The following is a 19768-nucleotide window of genomic DNA, read 5'->3' on the forward strand; positions in this document are numbered from 1 at the left end:
AAACTGAAAATGCATAGGTGTGAACCAGGCCTAAAAGCTGATTGTGTCCTTTAAACAGCCGATTTGAATTTTGTATTTCTAAGTTCTAACACATGTTTTCCGGAAATTAATTCAGGTCTTTGGGGAAGCCAAGATGACTGAGGAAGTGATTGTTCCCGTATACGCTACAGGGATCTCTGCCCAACTACAGAAACAACGAGACCAAGAGCTGGGTATAGGAAAACACGAAAATGCTGTGAAGTTTCTGGGGCAGGATTTTGAGCGGATTCAGCAAGAGTGCTTAGCAAATGGAACTCTGTTTAAAGATGAAACTTTTCCTCCAAGTGCTTTTTCATTGGGCTTTAAAGAGCTTGGCCCAAATTCCTCCAAGACCTACGGAGTTAAATGGGTCCGGCCCACGGTAAGGGATATTCATTATTTGTGTTATTTGTCTCTGTTTCTGGTTGCAGTCTATCCCTCGTACAGTAAATAGATCTGACATGACTACAGACAGGCAGAGCATTCACAGAGATATCACCATGCTGGAAGAGAGATGTTTTCATTATAATAACATTCCCACATTTGTGATGATTAACAAGTAAAACAGACGCAATGCAACAATACCTCTACAGAATGTTCCTTGATAGTCCAGGGGGGCAAAGATAAATATATATGAAAATATATATGTAGATGGGTCTGTCAGGACTGCCACCGATGGGACCAGAAGCAAGGTCCAAAAAAAGGCTGAGAAGAAACAAGGAAAGGGGCGCCTCTGAATATGTATCAATATATCATTTATTATAAAAAACAGTATCCACTCACATGGAAGACTGCACATCTGCGTTCAAGCATGTCTCTGGATGGGAAGAGAGGAGGGGGACTGCAAACCTCAGCAAGTCCATAAACGGCTGGCAACACATCAAATCCAATGAGGATGGTGTGAGGTGGTGGGGTACAGCGGTTTCTCCTTAACCTCATAAAGGTGACACACAGAGCAGAGATGAGGTGACTGATGCGATCATCTGGCCAGGTGTGGGTTCCGGGAGAAGGGGAAAAAGGATGCCGGGTCCTGTCACAAGCTGTGCCGTGATATACGTTCGTCCCGTCTGGTATCCAAGATGTGGAGATGACACGGCGGTGAGAGGGGAGCCAGAACGAGGCTTGGCAAACACAGCCAAGCGTGGCGTGAGCTGTGATGTCACAAATGTGTGACACGTTTCCGAGTATTCACGCTATGGATGGTAAACATAGCAGCACTCCTTTGTTAAGCATGGGGTGTATGGATCCAAGGCACAATCTTTATAGTCTCAGCAGGGGGAGGGGCCAGATATATATAAGGTTTTAAACTATGTATGTATTTATCTGGCCCCTCCCCCTGCTGAGACTATAAAGATTGTGCCTTGGATCCATACACCCCATGCTTGACAAAGGAGTGCTGCAATGTTTACTCGGAAACGAGTCGCACATTTGTGACGTCACGGCTCCGCGCCACACTTTGCTGTGCTTGCCAAGCCTCGTTCTGGCTCCCCTCTCACGGCCGTGTCATCTCCACATCTTGGATACCAGACGGGACGAACGTATATCACGGCACAGCTTGTGACAGGACCCGGCATCCTTTTTCCCCTTCTCCCGGAACCCACACCTGGCCAGATGATCGCATCAGTCACCTCATCTCTGCTCTGTGTGTCACCTTTATGAGGTTAAGGAGAAACCGCTGTACCCCACCACCTCACACCATCCTCATTGGATTTGATGTGTTGCCAGTCGTTTATGGACTTGCTGAGGCTTGCAGCCCCCCTCCTCTCTTCCCATCCAGAGACATGCTTGAACGCAGATGTGCAGTCTTCCATGTGAGTGGATATTATTTTTTATAATAAATGCTATATTGATACATATTCAGAGGCGCCCCTTTCCTTGTTTCTACACATTTGTGATGCAACACAGAGGAAATTATGAGGCATTGATCTGCATGACTTGGAACAAGAAGTTCCCTATTCCTTTAACACATCGGGACAAGCGAAGTAAATGAATACATGGATACAGGGGTATCGATCAGCCATGAGACTACAAACTGCAGCCCCAACATGTGATAGTTGCCAACATTGTCAAAAAATGTATAGGGACACTTTTTTGTCTGTAGGCGGAGCCTTCTTATAATTAGGGGCGGGTATTCCTTTGTAGGCGTTACGTAGCAGCGGAAGAAAATGCGGCGAAGCACACCGTGGCGAAAAATGAAAAAAACTAACTATTGGACGTGGCTTAAATGGGGCTTGGCTCAAAGGGGGTGTGGTTTGAGTCTGAGATGAAAGAGGCATAGAGGGGGAGAGAGAGGAAGAAATAGGGAGGGAAGGAGAGAGAAGGAAAGCCGGGCGTCACTCCAGCTCTGGCCCTTTTGGACTCTGAGTGAAGTGCCCTATATCAGACTTGGCAATCCACATGATGTTCAGTGTAAATTAAGTAGAAATCCTCCCATGAAACCCTTCACCTCCATCGTGTGATTTGTTACATGACCGCAAGATACACAGCTTAGAGACAGTACGGGAATACCTGTGCACCATGCTGGTTGGGAGGGTGATGGTGGCTACCCTCTATACAGCAATTGAGCCATCTTTAACACGGGGCAAATGGGGCAGCTGCCCTGGGCCCTGTCTTTGCTGTGGGGCCCAAAGCAGCTGCCACTTGAGCCCGTGCTACCCGCAAATTGGGGCCACAATGATGCCACTACAGAGTTCACCGGGGACACGGGAGGCAGCGCTGTAATTCCAAGCCAGCAGAGAATGGGTGGGACTGGGAGCTCCACTTATGCTCTGATCCTGGCCCATGTATCCTCTATGCTCGGGAGGGAACGTCTGTAGTAGGAGAAGAGCTTGGAGTAGGAGCCCCAACCCCGAACTTCTGAAAGTGCATGGTGAACCCGGCTGGCCAGGTATCCCCCCCCCCTCCCCCCATAGACTCCCTGACTGCTATTCTAAACCCTGAGCTGTTGTTCAGCTTTAAAGCTGTGAATTGCTGAAAGGTCTCTGACCGTCTCCTGTAGTATGTGCGCAGTCTCTGGCCGTCTCCTGAAGTTTGTGCGCAGTCTCTGGCCGTCTCCTGTAGTATGTGCGCAGTCTCTGACCGTCTCCTGCAGTATGTGCGCAGTCTCTGGCCGTCTCCTGCAGTATGTGCGCAGTCTCTGGCCGTCTCCTGCAGTATGTGCGCAGTCTCTGGCCGTCTCCTGTAGTATGTGCGCAGTCTCTGGCCGTCTCCTGTAGTATGTGCGCAGTCTCTGGCCGTCTCCTGTAGTATGTGCGCAGTCTCTGGCCGTCTCCTGTAGTATGTGCGCAGTCTCTGGCCGTCTCCTGTAGTATGTGCGCAGTCTCTGACCGTCTCCTGTAGTATGTGCGCAGTCTCTGACCGTCTCCTGCAGTATGTGCGCAGTCTCTGACCGTCTCCTGCAGTATGTGCGCAGTCTCTGGCCGTCTCCTGCAGTATGTGCGCAGTCTCTGGCCGTCTCCTGTAGTATGTGCGCAGTCTCTGGCCGTCTCCTGTAGTATGTGCGCAGTCTCTGGCCGTCTCCTGTAGTATGTGCGCAGTCTCTGGCCGTCTCCTGTAGTATGTGCGCAGTCTCTGGCCGTCTCCTGTAGTATGTGCGCAGTCTCTGGCCGTCTCCTGTAGTATGTGCGCAGTCTCTGGCCGTCTCCTGTAGTATGTGCGCAGTCTCTGACCGTCTCCTGTAGTATGTGCGCAGTCTCTGACCGTCTCCTGCAGTATGTGCGCAGTCTCTGACCGTCTCCTGCAGTATGTGCGCAGTCTCTGACCGTCTCCTGCAGTATGTGCGCAGTCTCTGGCCGTCTCCTGTAGTATGTGCGCAGTCTCTGGCCGTCTCCTGTAGTATGTGCGCAGTCTCTGGCCGTCTCCTGCAGTATGTGCGCAGTCTCTGGCCGTCTCCTGCAGTATGTGCGCAGTCTCTGGCCGTCTCCTGTAGTATGTGCGCAGTCTCTGGCCGTCTCCTGTAGTATGTGCGCAGTCTCTGGCCGTCTCCTGTAGTATGTGCGCAGTCTCTGGCCGTCTCCTGTAGTATGTGCGCAGTCTCTGGCCGTCTCCTGTAGTATGTGCGCAGTCTCTGGCCGTCTCCTGTAGTATGTGCGCAGTCTCTGGCCGTCTCCTGTAGTATGTGCGCAGTCTCTGGCCGTCTCCTGTAGTATGTGCGCAGTCTCTGGCCGTCTCCTGTAGTATGTGCGCAGTCTCTGGCCGTCTCCTGTAGTATGTGCGCAGGGTCCAATCAATATTAAATATGGCCCTGACAGCAATATTATATACTATGGGGCTCTGTAGACCCAAGGCCCCCTGTATTGAGACATGTTTCCCAGATACCTGGTCCTACAGATGCCACTTATCTGTTCCACAAACACATTTATAAGGATAATATAGTTTCCAGTCCAAGCCACTTAGTTGAATGGTGAATATTGAGTGCTGTAGTGGTTTCTGTAGGAAAGCAAATTAAAATGCTGCCTGGGCTTCCTTATCTATAAGCTGCTGCATTTTTGTAGCCTTGCCAGCTCTGTTATTAAGCAAAATATGAAATAATTTTGTAGCATGGATTTTGTTGTTTAGATCAACAATTTGGTAATCTGGAAAGGTAATTTGATGCGTCTTCTTTGCAGGAAAATGTATTTCTGATCTTTTGTTACTCCTAAACCCAAGTCTTTTACAGGACCCTACACTGTTTTAGACACATCTGTAGGCCCAATAATGATGCAGAGAAAAAAACATAAGTAGTAAGGAACAAGTGGCATGAGATACTGTAGTTACCCATATGTATTTTGCCACTAAAAGCTGTTAAATGACACCAGAATTTTTGAATGTTTAAGTTGACGTCTATAAATGTTATTGATAGCCTTTTAAGGGTATGTTTAACCACTTCAGCTCCAGGAGGTTTACCCCTCCTCGTGACCAGGCCATTTTTTGCAATACGGCACCGCGTTACTTTAACTGACAATTGCACAGTCGTGCAACGCTGTACCCAAATAAAATGTTTGTCCTTTTTTTTTCCCCACAAATAACACTTTCCCCAGACCCGAAAGTATCAAATCACGTACTAGGTACGTGATCTGGCATAGAGTGGCCGCTCCTGCTGCAGTATATGTGTGTGAGGCGGTCCACAGGTGATGAAACTGTATCTATAGCAAAAACTTTTTTGTCAGTTTTAGACCTTTTCAGGAAATTTCCTTTCACTTCCTATCTCATGAATGCATCAGGAAGAAATCTACCAATGTGATGGGGACTTTCCTTCTTGGACAGTTGTGCCCAGAACAGGTATCCACATTAGAAGATTTCCCCTTTCATGTTTTTTTGTTCTGGGCCAACTCTAAAATGTTGATTTTTTTTTTTTTCCCCTCACATTTTTTCTCTGTGACAAAAGTAGCAAGTAAAAATTGAGGAGTGAATCTTCCCAATGAGGACACAGACGGCAATAAAAACTTGAAATAAAATCTAACTTTGCCACTGTATCCAAAATTAAAAAAAGGTTGTGCTTAGAGATATGCTTTCTGTTCCAGCTACGTATACCTCACATCAGGTTGTCATTACAGGGAAAGGGTTTTTTTTTGGCTGTACAAAGTAGACTTCCTGTTGAGTAATTCTGCTGAAAGGCAGTAGATACCATCAGGCAATATTACTTTGGAATTTCTGCTCAATTACCTCTTTTAGTCTGTTCCCCGATTTCAAAGAGCGTTTTTTCAGGTTGTGTAAAATTTTATACAGTATGAATAAAAAGCTGGAACAATAACTACTTAAGCATTTTTAATTCAGAGTCCAGCAGAGGCAACTGAGCAAAGAAGCAATATTACAATAAGGTAACATTTCCTGAAAGCTGCTTCCTGCCTTTCTTATGAGTACTGATGATAAAATCCTAACACCTCAACTGGATAATCCATACATTTCAGGAACAAAACTGGACTGGAGGAATTAGGGACGGCAGAGTTTCATAAAACATTGTTTCCTGTAAAGCTAAGAAAAACTGGGCATGTTATTGGGAGATAACACGGGCAGATCTCTCACAAGATGCATTTTGAAAGCCAGTGAGCTGCCTAAGCAACCTGTGACTTCAAGGTGCAACAAATTCAAATTGTATGTATATCTTCACAATATGAGATTCGTTTTGCACAGTCTGTTGCTTGTTTTGTTTCAAGCAGACAGAGTAACAGGTTCATTTTACTATAAGGACCCTAAGCAGTATTTACTTACATTTTGCCTGCTGCCCTGCTTTTCAAATCTACTACTAAACTGCCCAATATATTTTGTTTTGACTTGCCAAACAAGCCTAAACATACTGAACATTTTGAATGCTCTCCCACGTGAACGGCTGCTCAAGAACCAAGTGATCTTTTCAGTTCACATGCTTCACTGTGATCTTTTAGTGCTGCAGTTATATCTCAGGAATTACATTTTTAATCATTACGTTACCCATAGAATCTTCGTACCACCATCTGCAGTGAAAAAACATAAAGTGGTTGTAAAGCCTTACAAATATCCAGTGAAGTAATCAGCTTCAGGTGATACACAGAGATTAAACAAATCCTCCTAAGTTGTACCTGCTTATCTGCTGCACACATTTTTACAGCATCTCTCAGCTCTAAAAAGCAGGGGGTGGGCATCTGAAGTTTCACACTGCAGAGCCCTGATTTGAAAAAAGGGACATACACCCCCCTCCTCACTGTACACGGGAACATGCACAGCTGTGGCTGTCAGTCATAGGCTGTGTGCTGGAGCTCTCCACCCCATAGCTAATTATCTTGTGGAATCATGAAAAGCTGTCAGAAGGGACTCCTGCAGATACCAGATAAAAAAGGCAGCAAAGTGAAATCACACTCAGTGTTTATAGAGACAAGTACACAGTATAGAAGGATGTGCTTTGTTTATATTGCATATCTAAGATTTACAATCACTTTAAAGAATGCATTTAAGATCAGAATCTATTGCAGAATGAGGGCAAAGGATCCTACATTCCGTATCCTTTAAACTTTGTTTCTTCTTTAGATTAGTCCATAAAAATCGAAAAGCTTTTGCTTAAGACCTGTGCCCAAGTCATATCTATGTAGTAATGATTTATACCCAGTGCAAGACTATTTGGGGTCAGCAAGCAATTAGAGCTGTTTGCTAATAGAGTATAATGCTTACACTGATAGGAAATGAGGGTAAACAATGCAGAGAGAATCCATATTGGTTCAGCAGCTATATTCTCCATTAGTTTTTTTAAAGGTGTTGATTTTTAGGAGATTTAAAGGAGAATTTCAGGTTCTGTTTTTTTGTTTTTTCAAAATTATACTTGGCTAGGTGGATGCAGCTTCGGTCCTCCACCAGATCTAAGAATGAGAGACAGCTGATCTCTTGGTTCTGAGAGCTCCGTGAGCAGAGTCCATCACTGGCTCTCTGCCCTGCCCCGCCTCGCTCACTGGAGCGCTGGGCTGTGGACGGGGTAGGAGCGGATGGCTCAGGCTCTCAGAGGCTCACTGAGAGGCTGAGCCAGGTGCTGGTCCAGGGTTGTGGCAGATCCTGACTTTATTGTCGCGTTCTTGCCCCAACCTGGACCGGCTCTGTGACGTCAGCCATCAGCAGGCTTCAGCTCGCTGTCTGCTAAAAATGGGTCACAGGAGTGCAAAATGAAATGCACTCCTGTGATTCATGGGAAAAGTACAGCTAAACAAGCTTTGGCTGTACTTCTCATTTAAAGTAGAGGTTTAGGCTATAACATATCCTACCTTTTTAAAAGCTGCCTCACCTTTCATACAGCACAATTTGCCAAGATTTTTTTCTTTGTTTTTCTTATGTGGTCCTGTGTTCTGTGCAGATGTGAATTCCATAGAACAGTAAAGTCACCCACCAATGTTCACTGCTATATGCATTGCTGGAGGGGGGGAGAGTTCCCTCCCACCAGTCACACATTACACAGAGGGGACAAAGCCTGTGCGACCACACAGAAAAACAATTTAAAGATATTTGAAATGTGATTTATACCATGAATATATGCAGCTTATTGAGGAGGCAGCATTTAAAAGGTGGGTTATGATATAGTCTAAACTTCTTCTTTAGGGCGCCTAAAGTACTGGTGTCGGTTCAGCATCCACTGCCCAATAATCATAACAATAAAGTGAAATTGTATTACAAACACAAATGCTCTGTTCACACTATTCCTTTTCTTAACACCACTCCTCCCTTACCTACCCAGTGAAATCAGAAATGGGTATGACATAATTTAATGTTTTATATTCTAATTATAGAAACAGAATTTGGCTGCTCCAACCAAGGGTATTATATTGTTTCACATTTGCCATTTTGTATTTGGGTAAAGCCTTCATTATCAGCTACATACTGGAACTGAAGGATATCTTCAGTTTAAGAATATAGCTTTCCTTCATTAAAAAAAAAAAAAAATCAGACAAAACTTACCGTACATCACAGGTTGATCGTGAAATGTACTGTAAGTCCTCAGCAATTTCCAGTAGCAGAACATTGACGGTTTAAGGAACTGTAAATCCCAGGTTCTTGATTAGGAAGGTGTATGCTAGGTGTATAATATTATACTCTCAAACAATAAATATATATCTGAAGACCAGACCAAAATAAGGTAAACTGGTTATCAGCATCACTGCTATATTTTGGCCACTTGACACAGTAAGCCCATTTTCCACAAACAATCCAATGTATAGTATAGATGAATAAATTTAATTTGCATTAGTTTGTCGTTTGTCAGCTATACTAATACAATCATGGAACCAGACTTGCTCCACCTGCATTAGACATCTTTATTAGCAAGGGGATACATTTTTAACATTTCTCCCAAAGAGATTTTAAAAAGTTGAGAAACTGCATAGATGACGGGGACATAGACATTGGTAAATGGTTAAGGTTGCATTGAGCCCCAAAGTAGGCTCTTTGACATTTATAGTTTTTATTTCACTCTTCAGCAAAGCACATGGTACAATACAAAAGAAAGTAGTCTGCGAATCAGACGAAACAATCAGTCCTATGGTCCACAACAATAAGAATAATGAAAAATTCAATGCACATCATGAACAGTGTCATCTTATACATCTCATAGAACATTAGAGATCCGACCACATGGAAACCATCAGTGCAAAGCAAGGTCCCTGGAACACATTATTCCTAACCACATAGCACTAGTATGTAAGCGGGGGTCTGACCAATGAAGGCTTCAGCCAAGAGAGCATTTTTTAATCTGGGAATTAGGGATGATGCCCAGAGAAATGAGCAATAAAAAAGGGAAGAGGTAGGTGGGTAAAAAAAAGGGAGGGGGGTGGGGTAGGGGGGACAGGGATTGGTGCCTGCCAAGAAAGCCAAAGGTGCAGAATAGCTGATCGTTACTGGGTTGGAGCCTGCCAAGAAAGCCAAGAAAGCCAAAGGTGCAGAATAGCTGATCGTTACTGGGATGGAGCCTGTATGATCTGAGAAGACAGATACAAAGCATAGTCCCACAAATATTATCAGCTGAAATAGGCGCTTAAGAGGGCTGATTTGCATTATCTCAGTAATAAAGCCAAAAAAAAACAAAGAAATGTGAAATATATTTATCTTCCTTCAAGACTCAACAGAATGTATTGGGGTGATTATAGATGTGAGTTGAACCACAACCGTGATTCCCCATTATGTTAGTCATGACTGCATATATTGTACCCTGAAAACTGTGAAATGATTATTTATACAGACTAACAATGTCAGCTAATCAACTATAGAGATGACTTGCTCAGTAACCATGAATTGCTGTATTATATGTAGGTCTCTTCACCCTGCCACTAGTTTCACTTGTCAAAACAACAAAACAAATTTGTTTGTTTTTAGCCCTTCCCTGCTATCCCCTACTAATACTGTATATCCTCTAGAAGGACAATTTTTTTTCTAATCTTTTTTGCAAAAACAAGTGAAAAATGTATTACTTCTACAAATTGATTCAAACTATTTGGAGTATAAATTAGATTACTTTTGTTGTGAAGAAGGAGCCAAGTGACTCTAAAATAAGATACACTTTGCATAATATAGGGGGGATTTACTAAAACTGGTGCACACAGAATCTGTTGCAGCTGTGCATAGAAACCAATCAGCTTCCAGGTTTCATTGGCAAAGCTTAAGGCTAGGTTCACACACATGCGAATTGGATGTGTTTTCACACATATGTGATATGCTATGGGATCACTTGAGCCGATGCTCTGTTTCTATTCTCTCTGTTCTCTATCCTCATTGGCTCACTGATTTTGACAGCAGTGGGCGCCCACTGCTTTGCCTCAGCCATTTAGGAGGGAGAGTCCAGGGCAGCCGAGGCTCTCATGCAACATTGCTGGATCAAGATGGGGCTCAGGTAAGTATTAGGGGTGCTGGGGAGGCTGCTGCACACTGAAGGTTTTTTTATCTTAATGCATAATAAACCTTCTGCCGTTAGAACCACTTTAATCATTGATATTAAAGAGGAAGTAAAGGCAGGGAAAAGAAAAAAAGACACACCATTATGAATAACTTACCTGAGATGGAAGCCCCCGAAGCGACCCTCGTTCTTCTCCTTCATCGCCGTCATCTATCCCGAAGTGACTTCCAGGTATCGCAGCTCTGGCGCTGTGACTGGCCGGAGCCGCGATAACGTCACTCCAGCGCATGCGTGAGGGAGCCGCCACTAACGGCATGATCGCCGCTAGCAGCGGCATGCTCAGTGCACCTGCGCGCCGGTGTCTACGGCGCATGCGCCCTAGACATCGGGGCCAGTCTTTTGCAAATATCTCCTAAACCGTGTAGGTTTAGGAGATATATGTTGCACCTACAGGTAAGCCTTAATCTAGACTTACCTGTAGGTAAAAGTGGTCCCAGAGGGTTTACAACCACTTTAAGCATGCTTGCAGTTTTATATCCAGCCTGATATGTTTGGCTATCCTCAAAATCCCTTCACCAACATAGGTAGTACATATCCTCCTTAAGGTAATCCTACCCTATTTCAGATTAACCATGTGATTAAAAAATGGATATCAGAGGTTAAGTTCAATTAGAATTGCATATACATATAATTGGGAGATATAGGTGGCTGAATTTATATGCAAATATCAACTTCCCCTCTGCTGAGACACTTTCAGACCCCCCCTACTAGTCACTGATGCCACCTGTCAGATTAAATGCGCCCTCTGTTTTGCCTCTTTAATAGTGTGGTTAGTTTGAATGAATTGGGATTTGTGAAAACTGTTAATGCAATTTGCATGTTAGTTTGGTTCAGTCAAACCACCATGTTCTCGAAGGCTTGTCATACTAAACTCAAGGCTGATGAGAAAAGTTGAACCATTGTTCTAAACATCGGAGCCAGTTGTGGGGTTATTGTTCAAAGCAGAATGCTGAAGCTCATGCCTGTATTGTGCTTTGCTTATTCAGTCTGATTCCTGACCAACAAGGTCAGCATTTATAAAAGAGGCCCCTTATCACACTTTGAAGCTGGCTATAGATGGTCAGAAATCTTCCCAAGAACATTGAGCGGGGCAATATCTGACAACCTTTGTATAGTATATAGAATCGCACAGACCTGCTGCAGTCCTTACCTGATGGAGACAGCAGCCACTTGTTACGTGATTGATCTTTCCCTTGTCTATATAAAAGAATAAAGAATTGGGACCAACTTGCAGTGAGAAATTCAAACAACTTGAAAACCCCATGGGATCAGTTCATTAAAGTTTACTACATGTGATAATGTGGTCACATGACTGATTTGCATAAATGATTGCATGCGGTAAATTAAGTCCAATTCATTAAAAAAAAGATGATTATGGTATTTACCACAAAATGAAAATGTGTCGGTAAATATCGTTTAAAAAGCTCTTAAATCCAATTCACAAACGGACCAGAGAGTAAAAAAGCATGTGATATTTACCACCAGGGTTTTTCTGACAGTATCGCAGGCGGTATTTGTCAAGTCTTTTGCTAAGGAGTGGGCTTGGAAGCCTTCTGCCACGTCCTTAACAACGCATGACTCATCAGCTGTCAGCGGGGTCCCTGCTGACAGCTGAATGTAAAAAAAAAATGCAGACAATTAAAAATGCTGAAAAAAAAAAAAAACAGTGTGGGGTCCCCCCCAATGCATACCAAGCCCTTTGGGCCTGGTATGGATTTTAAGGGGAAACCCACACCAATTTTTTTTTTTTAAAACTGCGTGGGCCCCCCCCAAAAACAAATCCATTCCAGACCCTTATCCAAGCATGCAGGTCAGGAAAAGGGGGGGGGGGGGTGAGCGAGCAGGCCCCCCCTCCTGAACCATACCAGGCCACATGCCCTCGAAATGGCGTGTTTTTTTTTTTTTTTATCAGCTGAGTCATTCATTGTTAAGGACATGGCGACAGTCTTCCAGGCTTGCTCCTCAGAAACCAGCTCAATGCGGTAAATTACCACATTAAATAATGCAGTATTTACCACTTAATCGAACAAGTACCGCATTCTGTATTTAACGCAAAATTCTTAGTGAGTTGAACTTTCACAACTGAATTACTGCATGCGTTATTTTACCGCATTTTATTTTCCATTGTTTAACTTTTAGTGAATTGACCCTCATGTGGTAACAAGCGTGACTGACTGTATAAGGCATTTGTTTTCACCCTTTTCGGGTCCATAGCAGGACTGATATTGCAATCGGTCCTCATAATGGAGAGCATGCCTGCTTTTATGAAGTTTCCTATGACTAGCTTATCTAATGTAGCTCAAACTGTATTTCAGCCACATAAACTCAACAGACTAAATACAATATATGCTAAGATACAGCAAGTGATGATTACAAATATATTTTAGGAGAAAAAACAAATGAGTGGGCTGGCACTAGACCCCTTCAATTCCCCTATTTCCCCCTATAGCTCATTTTATTAAAAGGGTTTTATGTCAAACTGTGGCTGTAAATAATACTGGATTAGAAAAACAAGTACGTATAAAATTTCACCTTTGAACTCTTTAGAACAGGGGTAGTCATTGTATTGAGCACAGTGCGTTTTCAAAGAAATTAAGCATGCCGTTTTTATAACAAAAAATGTCAGCTTCACACTCTCAATCACAAAAAGGATTTTTTTATAAAGTAAATGCTGTAAACTACTTTAGTAGTGAGAAATTAACATCCTGCACTCACGCCTCAGATCAGCCCCAATTCCTGCAACTCCACACCTCAGATCAGCTCCAATTCATGCATCTTCACACCTCAGATCACTGTCCCTCCTGCTCATCTGCCCCACCACTGTACCACCTGCTCATCTGGCCCAAAACGGAACCCCCCTGCTCATCTGGCCCAAAACGGAACCCCCCTGCTCATCTGGCCCAACACTGAACCCCCCCTGCTCATCTGGCCCAACACTGAACCCCCCCTGCTCATCTGGCCCAACACTGAACCCCCCCTGCTCATCTGGCCCAACACTGAATCCCCCCCCTGCTCATCTGGCCCAGAACGGTACCCCCCTGCTCATCTGGCCCAAAACGGAACCCCCCTGCTCATCTGGCCCAAAACGGAACCCCCCTGCTCATCTGGCCCAACACGGAACCCCCCCTGCTCATCTGGCCCAACACGGAACCCCCCCTGCTCATCTGGCCCAACACGGAACCCCCCCTGCTCATCTGGCCCAACACGGAACCCCCCCTGCTCATCTGGCCCAACACGGAACCCCCCCTGCTCATCTGGCCCAACACGGAACCCCCCCTGCTCATCTGGCCCAACACGGAACCCCCCCCTGCTCATCTGGCCCAACACGGAACCCCCCCTGCTCATCTGGCCCAACACGGAACCCCCCCTGCTCATCTGGCCCAACACGGAACCCCCCCTGCTCATCTGGCCCAACACGGAACCCCCCCTGCTCATCTGGCCCAACACGGAACCCCCCCTGCTCATCTGGCCCAACACGGAACCCCCCCTGCTCATCTGGCCCAACACGGAACCCCCCCTGCTCATCTGGCCCAACACGGAACCCCCCCTGCTCATCTGGCCCAACACGGAACCCCCCCTGCTCATCTGGCCCAACACGGAACCCCCCCTGCTCATCTGGCCCAACACGGAACCCCCCCTGCTCATCTGGCCCAACACGGAACCCCCCCTGCTCATCTGGCCCAACACGGAACCCCCCCTGCTCATCTGGCCCAACACGGAACCCCCCCTGCTCATCTGGCCCAACACGGAACCCCCCCTGCTCATCTGGCCCAACACGGAACCCCCCCTGCTCATCTGGCCCAACACTGTACCCCCCTGCTCATCTGCCCCACTGCTTAACCCCCTTCTGATCTCTTCCACCACTGTACCCCCCTGCATATCTGCCCCACCGCTTTACCCTCCTGCTCATCTGTCACACCTCCGAACCCCTCCTGCTCATTTTCCCCACCGCTGTACCCTCCTGCTCATCTGCTCCACCGCAGTACCCTCGTCTCATCTATGATATGTGTGATATGCAGAGTGGTGAAAGGAAGCAGAGATGAGACACATCTACCTGTCCTGGCACACTCATCCTGCTGATCCACCTCTCGCATCCAGCCCATGTGCTTGTATGAGATGTATGTGATATTACATACAAGCATCTGGAATGGATGCGCAATGATGAGCTCGGGTCAGGGGCATTTTCTGAAAGCAGTGGGCCTGTATGCAGGATCATAATTTTGGCCCCTGCAGCTTAAAAAAAGTGCGGCCTCCGCGCCACAGGAAAAGTTGGGTGTGATTTCCATTGAGCTGAATACTGGCTCTGGCTTAAAGGAACACAGAGTGCAGAGGGGTTCAGTAGTAAGTGACGCAAAGATTTAGGAATCATTTCAACAAAGTTCCCAGAAGCTCAACAGTAATTCCACAAACTGTCACCTGATTTGTGTTTTTCTCAATCACAGTGAAATCCCTTCTTTCTGAGATTGGTAGTGGAAACCAAGCGAGTCATCTTTATCCAGATGGTGGGGGGGGGGGCTAGCAAGACTGTGATTGGCTTTAGCAGTGACCAATGACAATCCTCCTCCTCCTGGAAACAGGGACTGCCTCTCCCAGCAGAAGTGCACCCAATCTCTTCCCCACCACTAAAGCTGATGATCGCAGCTACAGCAAAGTTAGAGAACCAAACAACGTTTCCCATCTTTTACAATGTGTGGGGGCACAGTGCCCCCCCCCCCCCCCCTCAGTGCAGGTGCAGTGTGGGGAACTCAGAAATTGGAATGCATTAGTGTCTCACTGACACTTCCCTGCGCTGCTCTGCTGATGGGGAGGGAGTCGAGTGCCGGCAAAAGAGGCTTCACATGCCGCTTGTGGCACCAGTGTCGGGGGTTGCCTACCCCTGCTTTAGAACATACCAAAATGACAGAACAGATGCCAAAGCTTTATTCACAAAATGTTTGACAGTAATACACAATGAGCTGAGATTGTCTATCCGAGCAAGACCGAGCAAGCAGAAGAAAAACAGGATCAGTCACATTCTGCCTTTTTAATAGTGAACCTTTTGAGCCATGTCTATATCTATGAACAGATCTTGTTACAACTATTATAGTGATGGCACATCTATGTAAATATTACAATAGTGCTGCTGTTTGTTTTATTATAGATCAGATTTGTTTCACCTATTGATCATAGTTTGATCAAGGTTGTGGCATTGGAGTTGATTTACTAAAGGCAAATAGACTGTGAGCTTAGCACATGAGGTGAAGCTTCACTTTGCAGAGAATACCCAATAAAATGCAAGGAAATTTTTTTTTTACTAAAGCCGGCCATAGACTGTTCGACTTTTGGCTGGTTCAGCATGTATTGGCAGGTGGCTTGTACCCAAGTTGATCAATCGATCTACTTGGGTACAACCAGCCTGTCAGATTTTTCGGCAATTATTGCCAGTGGCTATGGCTGCTAGCAATAGTGTGTTCTTCTGGCCGGGATGGCTTCCCCTGCCAGGAGAACACAGTGGCTCTGCGGGGGGGGGGGGGGGGGGGGGGGGGGGGGTCCTGTGACCCATAGTTGCAGGAAAGAACATCACTCCATCTATGGAGTGCAACTTCACTTGCAAAGCACACAGTCTATTTGCCTTTAGTAAATCAACCCCATTGTCTGTCGGCGAATTGACCATGCAAGTATATAAACCTTTCTGTAATATAGTGGATTAGACTGTGAAATGCAGAAATTTTATTTCCAAATTTTTATTGTCAGTTCAGCTTCAACTAGAACACATATTACATTGCTGTTGATTTGTACTAGCGGTAAGGCGTTCTTATGAAAATAGAAAACTATGAATTGAAGGTATATCAATTGTTTGAGACTCCCACCCTTGGGATGTTTTGTATTTGGTCATTGCAACTTGTTTTTAATTGTCTTTTTGTATCTTTAAGGTTAGGTTCACACTGGTGCGATGTGGGAACCACAGCGATTCCTGTGTGGGTTCCCGCATCGCATCTGAATGGCAGGCAGTTCACACTGTGCTCTGCGAACCGCTGCAGGTGTCAATATAAAGGTAATGACACCCCCAATTGGTTCGCAGAATGCAGTGCGAACTGTGGCGTCGGATAGAATTGGATCGCATTGGTCTGAACACCCATGCAATCTGATTCCAATGCGGACCAATAAAAGTTCCTGCGCCATTTTGATGCGATTTCAGCCATACAAACTATATGGCTGAATTTACATCGCCCAGACATCCCATGGGTTGTGCACAGGAATGCGGTGCAAATCACATGCAATGTCTGTAATGTAATGATGTCTGTGTGAACCCAGCCTAAATGCATTTAATGCATTTTGGATTTTATATATTGCTTGCTTTTTCTCAGGGTACAGGCAGTCCCCGAGTTATGAACGGGTTAGGGACTGCCGGTTTGTCCTTAAGTCGAAGAACGGCAGAGACGTGGTTTTCCGATGTTCTGTCAAGTAGCCGCGCATGTGCGGACGTCATTTTCCAATGTTCTCCGATGTGCCCGCCATTGAAAAGTGGCTGCGCGTGCGCAGAACGGCAGAGTGTCACGCCGCCTCCCGTTCCTAAGTAGGAGTCGTTTGCAAATCGGATGTTCGTAACTTGGGGACTGCCTGTACTTTGCACCTCAAGCACTTGCTACTCAGGGTAAACCCTCGTTTAAAAATTAAATAAAAATAACAAACATGTCATACTTACCTCCACTGTGCAGTTTGTTTTGCACAGAGTGGCCCCGATCATCCTCTTCTAGGGTCCCCCGGCGGAACTGGTAGCTCCTCCCCGCAACAGGTGTTCACGTTGGAGAAGCGCTCTCCTTGGTGGACACCCATGCGGGTGTGCTCCCGAGTCCTGCTTCTGCATGTATTCACACAGAAAGTGGGACTCGGGGGGGCCCCCCCCCTCCACGTCATTGGATTTGATTGACAGAAGCGGAAGCCAATGGCTGCGCTGCTATCAATCTATCCAATCAAGAGCTGAGACAATGGGCAAAGAGGAAGAGCGCATCTCCGCCGAGGGAACGTAAAATGGGGGGGCTGGACAGTGTCAGAAGTTTTTTCACCTTAATGCATAGGATGCATTAAGGTGAAAAAACACGGAGGTTTACAACCCCTTTAATGATACAAAATAGAGGACCACCCTCCTCAGGCTCTTAAAGTATAATTAAAGGCAACATTTTTTTTTTTTTCAGTTTTGGATAGAGTGGAGAGTGATTAGAACGCCTGTAAAGTTTTATTGCTGTCTGTGCCCCCATTAAGGAGACTCACCCTCTCTATTTGTCCTGTTTACCATTATCATTGAAAGAAAATCCCAAATTTTGGGTTGTGCCCAGAAAAGTAACAGAGAGGAAATCTTCAAATGGGGACACTAGTTCTGATCGCCTGGGGACATGATACAAGAGATGGCTAGAGACTGAGGACATGATACAAGAGATGGTCAGAGACTGAGGACAGGATACAAGAGATGGTCAGAGACTGAGGACAGGATACAAGAGATGGTCAGAGACTGAGGACAGGATACAAGAGATGGTCAGAGACTGTGGACAGGATACAAGAGATGGTCAGAGACTGTGGACAGGATACAAGAGATGGTCAGAGACTGAGGACAGGATACAAGAGATGGTCAGAGACTGAGGACAGGATACAAGAGATGGTCAGAGACTGAGGACAGGATACAAGAGATGGTCAGAGACTGAGGACAGGATACAAGAGATGGTCAGAGACTGAGGACAGGATACAAGAGATGGTCAGAGACTGAGGACAGGATACAAGAGATGGTCAGAGACTGAGGACAGGATACAAGAGATGGTCAGAGACTGAGGACAGGATACAAGAGATGGCTAGAGACTGAGGACAGGATACAAGAGATGGCTAGAGACTGAGGACATGATACAAGAGATGGCTAGAGACTGAGGACATGATACAAGAGATGGCTAGAGACTGAGGACATGATACAAGAGATGGCTAGAGACTGAGGACATGATACAAGAGATGGCTAGAGACTGAGGACATGATACAAGAGATGGCTAGAGACTGAGGACATGATACAAGAGATGGCTAGAGACTGAGGACAGGATACAAGAGATGGCTAGAGACTGAGGACAGGATACAAGAGATGGCTAGAGACTGAGGACAGGATACAAGAGATGGCTAGAGACTGAGGACAGGATACAAGAGATGGTCAGAGGTTTTGGACATGATACAAGAGATGTTCAGAGGCTGCAAGCATGATAGTGTAGGTGTCAAAGGCTGCAGGCATGGTACAGGAGATGGTTAGAGACTGAGGACATCATACTAAAGATAGTCAGACACTGCAGACATGGTACAAGAGATGGCCAGAGACTGTAGACATGGTACAAGAGATCAATGCACGCTCATCAGTGCCCATCAAATGCAGCTTTACAGTGCCCACCATTGCAGCTTCTGTGTGCCCATTACAGCCTATGTGTGCCCACCAATTGCAGCCTCTTTGATCCCACCAATGCAGCCTCTCTGTGCCACCCAATTGCAGCCTCTGTGTCCACCATTACAGCCTCTGTGTGCCAGCCATTGCTGCCTCTGTGTGCCAGCCATTGCTGCCTCTGTGTGCCAGCCATTGCTGCCTCTGTGTGCCAGCCATTGCTGCCTCTGTGTGCCAGCCATTGCTGCCTCTGTGTGCCCACCATTTCAGCCTCTGTGTGCCCGCCATTTCAGCCTCTGTGTGCCAGCCATTGCAGCCTCTGTGTGCCAGCCATTGCAGCCTCTGTGTGCCAGCCATTGCAGCCTCTGTGTGCCCGCCATTGCAGCCTCTGTGTGCCCGCCATTGCAGCCTCTGTGTGCCCGCCATTGCAGCCTCTTTGTGCCCGCCATTGCAGCCTCTTTGTGCCCACCATTGCAACCTCTGTGTGCCCACCATTGCAGCCTCTGTGCCTACCAATTGCAGCCTCACCATTTCCTAGATCACACACAGCAGCCGATGTATGGCATGGAGCTGGGTCTGTGTGTGTAAGGCAGCGCTTTAACAAGGTCCAGCCTCCCTAGACCGGCTTGTGTGATAGGCGGAACACTGATTCAATCAGTGTTCCATCTAGAAGACTATTGCACAAGCCGGTCTAGGGGGGCGGGACCTTGTTACAGCGCCGCCTTACACACACAGACCCAGCTCCATGCCATACAAGAGGAGGAGCCGGAGGACAGAGGGAGGGAGGGGAGCACTGCAGCCGCCGCTCAAAGCATCCCCAGGGGAGCCGGCCTACCGGGAAATTTCCCGGTATCCCGGTAGGCCAGTCCGACCCTGCTGTAGTCTATTAACTTTTGGCACCCAAAGTAGCTAGGTTTGCCTTCTTTATTCAAAATAGACTCCATGATAGGCGGAACACTCAGTTTCCCAGCAGTCATTGTTCAATGTTT

General features: G+C 46.2%; 1 protein-coding gene across 1 annotated transcript in view; it reads left to right on the forward strand.

Annotated features, from left to right (window-relative positions):
• Positions 1-19768, forward strand: part of CAPN1 (calpain 1) — a 141586-nt gene that overhangs the window by 6837 nt on the left and 114981 nt on the right. Inside the window, exon 2 of the mRNA XM_073604934.1 lies at positions 116-400. Within this exon, the coding sequence (XP_073461035.1) occupies positions 134-400 (267 nt within the window). The 5' untranslated portion in view covers positions 116-133. The remainder of the gene's footprint in view (positions 1-115; positions 401-19768) is intronic.

This window comes from Aquarana catesbeiana, linkage group LG11 (genome assembly GCF_042186555.1).
Source record: "Aquarana catesbeiana isolate 2022-GZ linkage group LG11, ASM4218655v1, whole genome shotgun sequence".
Lineage (NCBI taxonomy): Eukaryota > Metazoa > Chordata > Amphibia > Anura > Ranidae > Aquarana > Aquarana catesbeiana.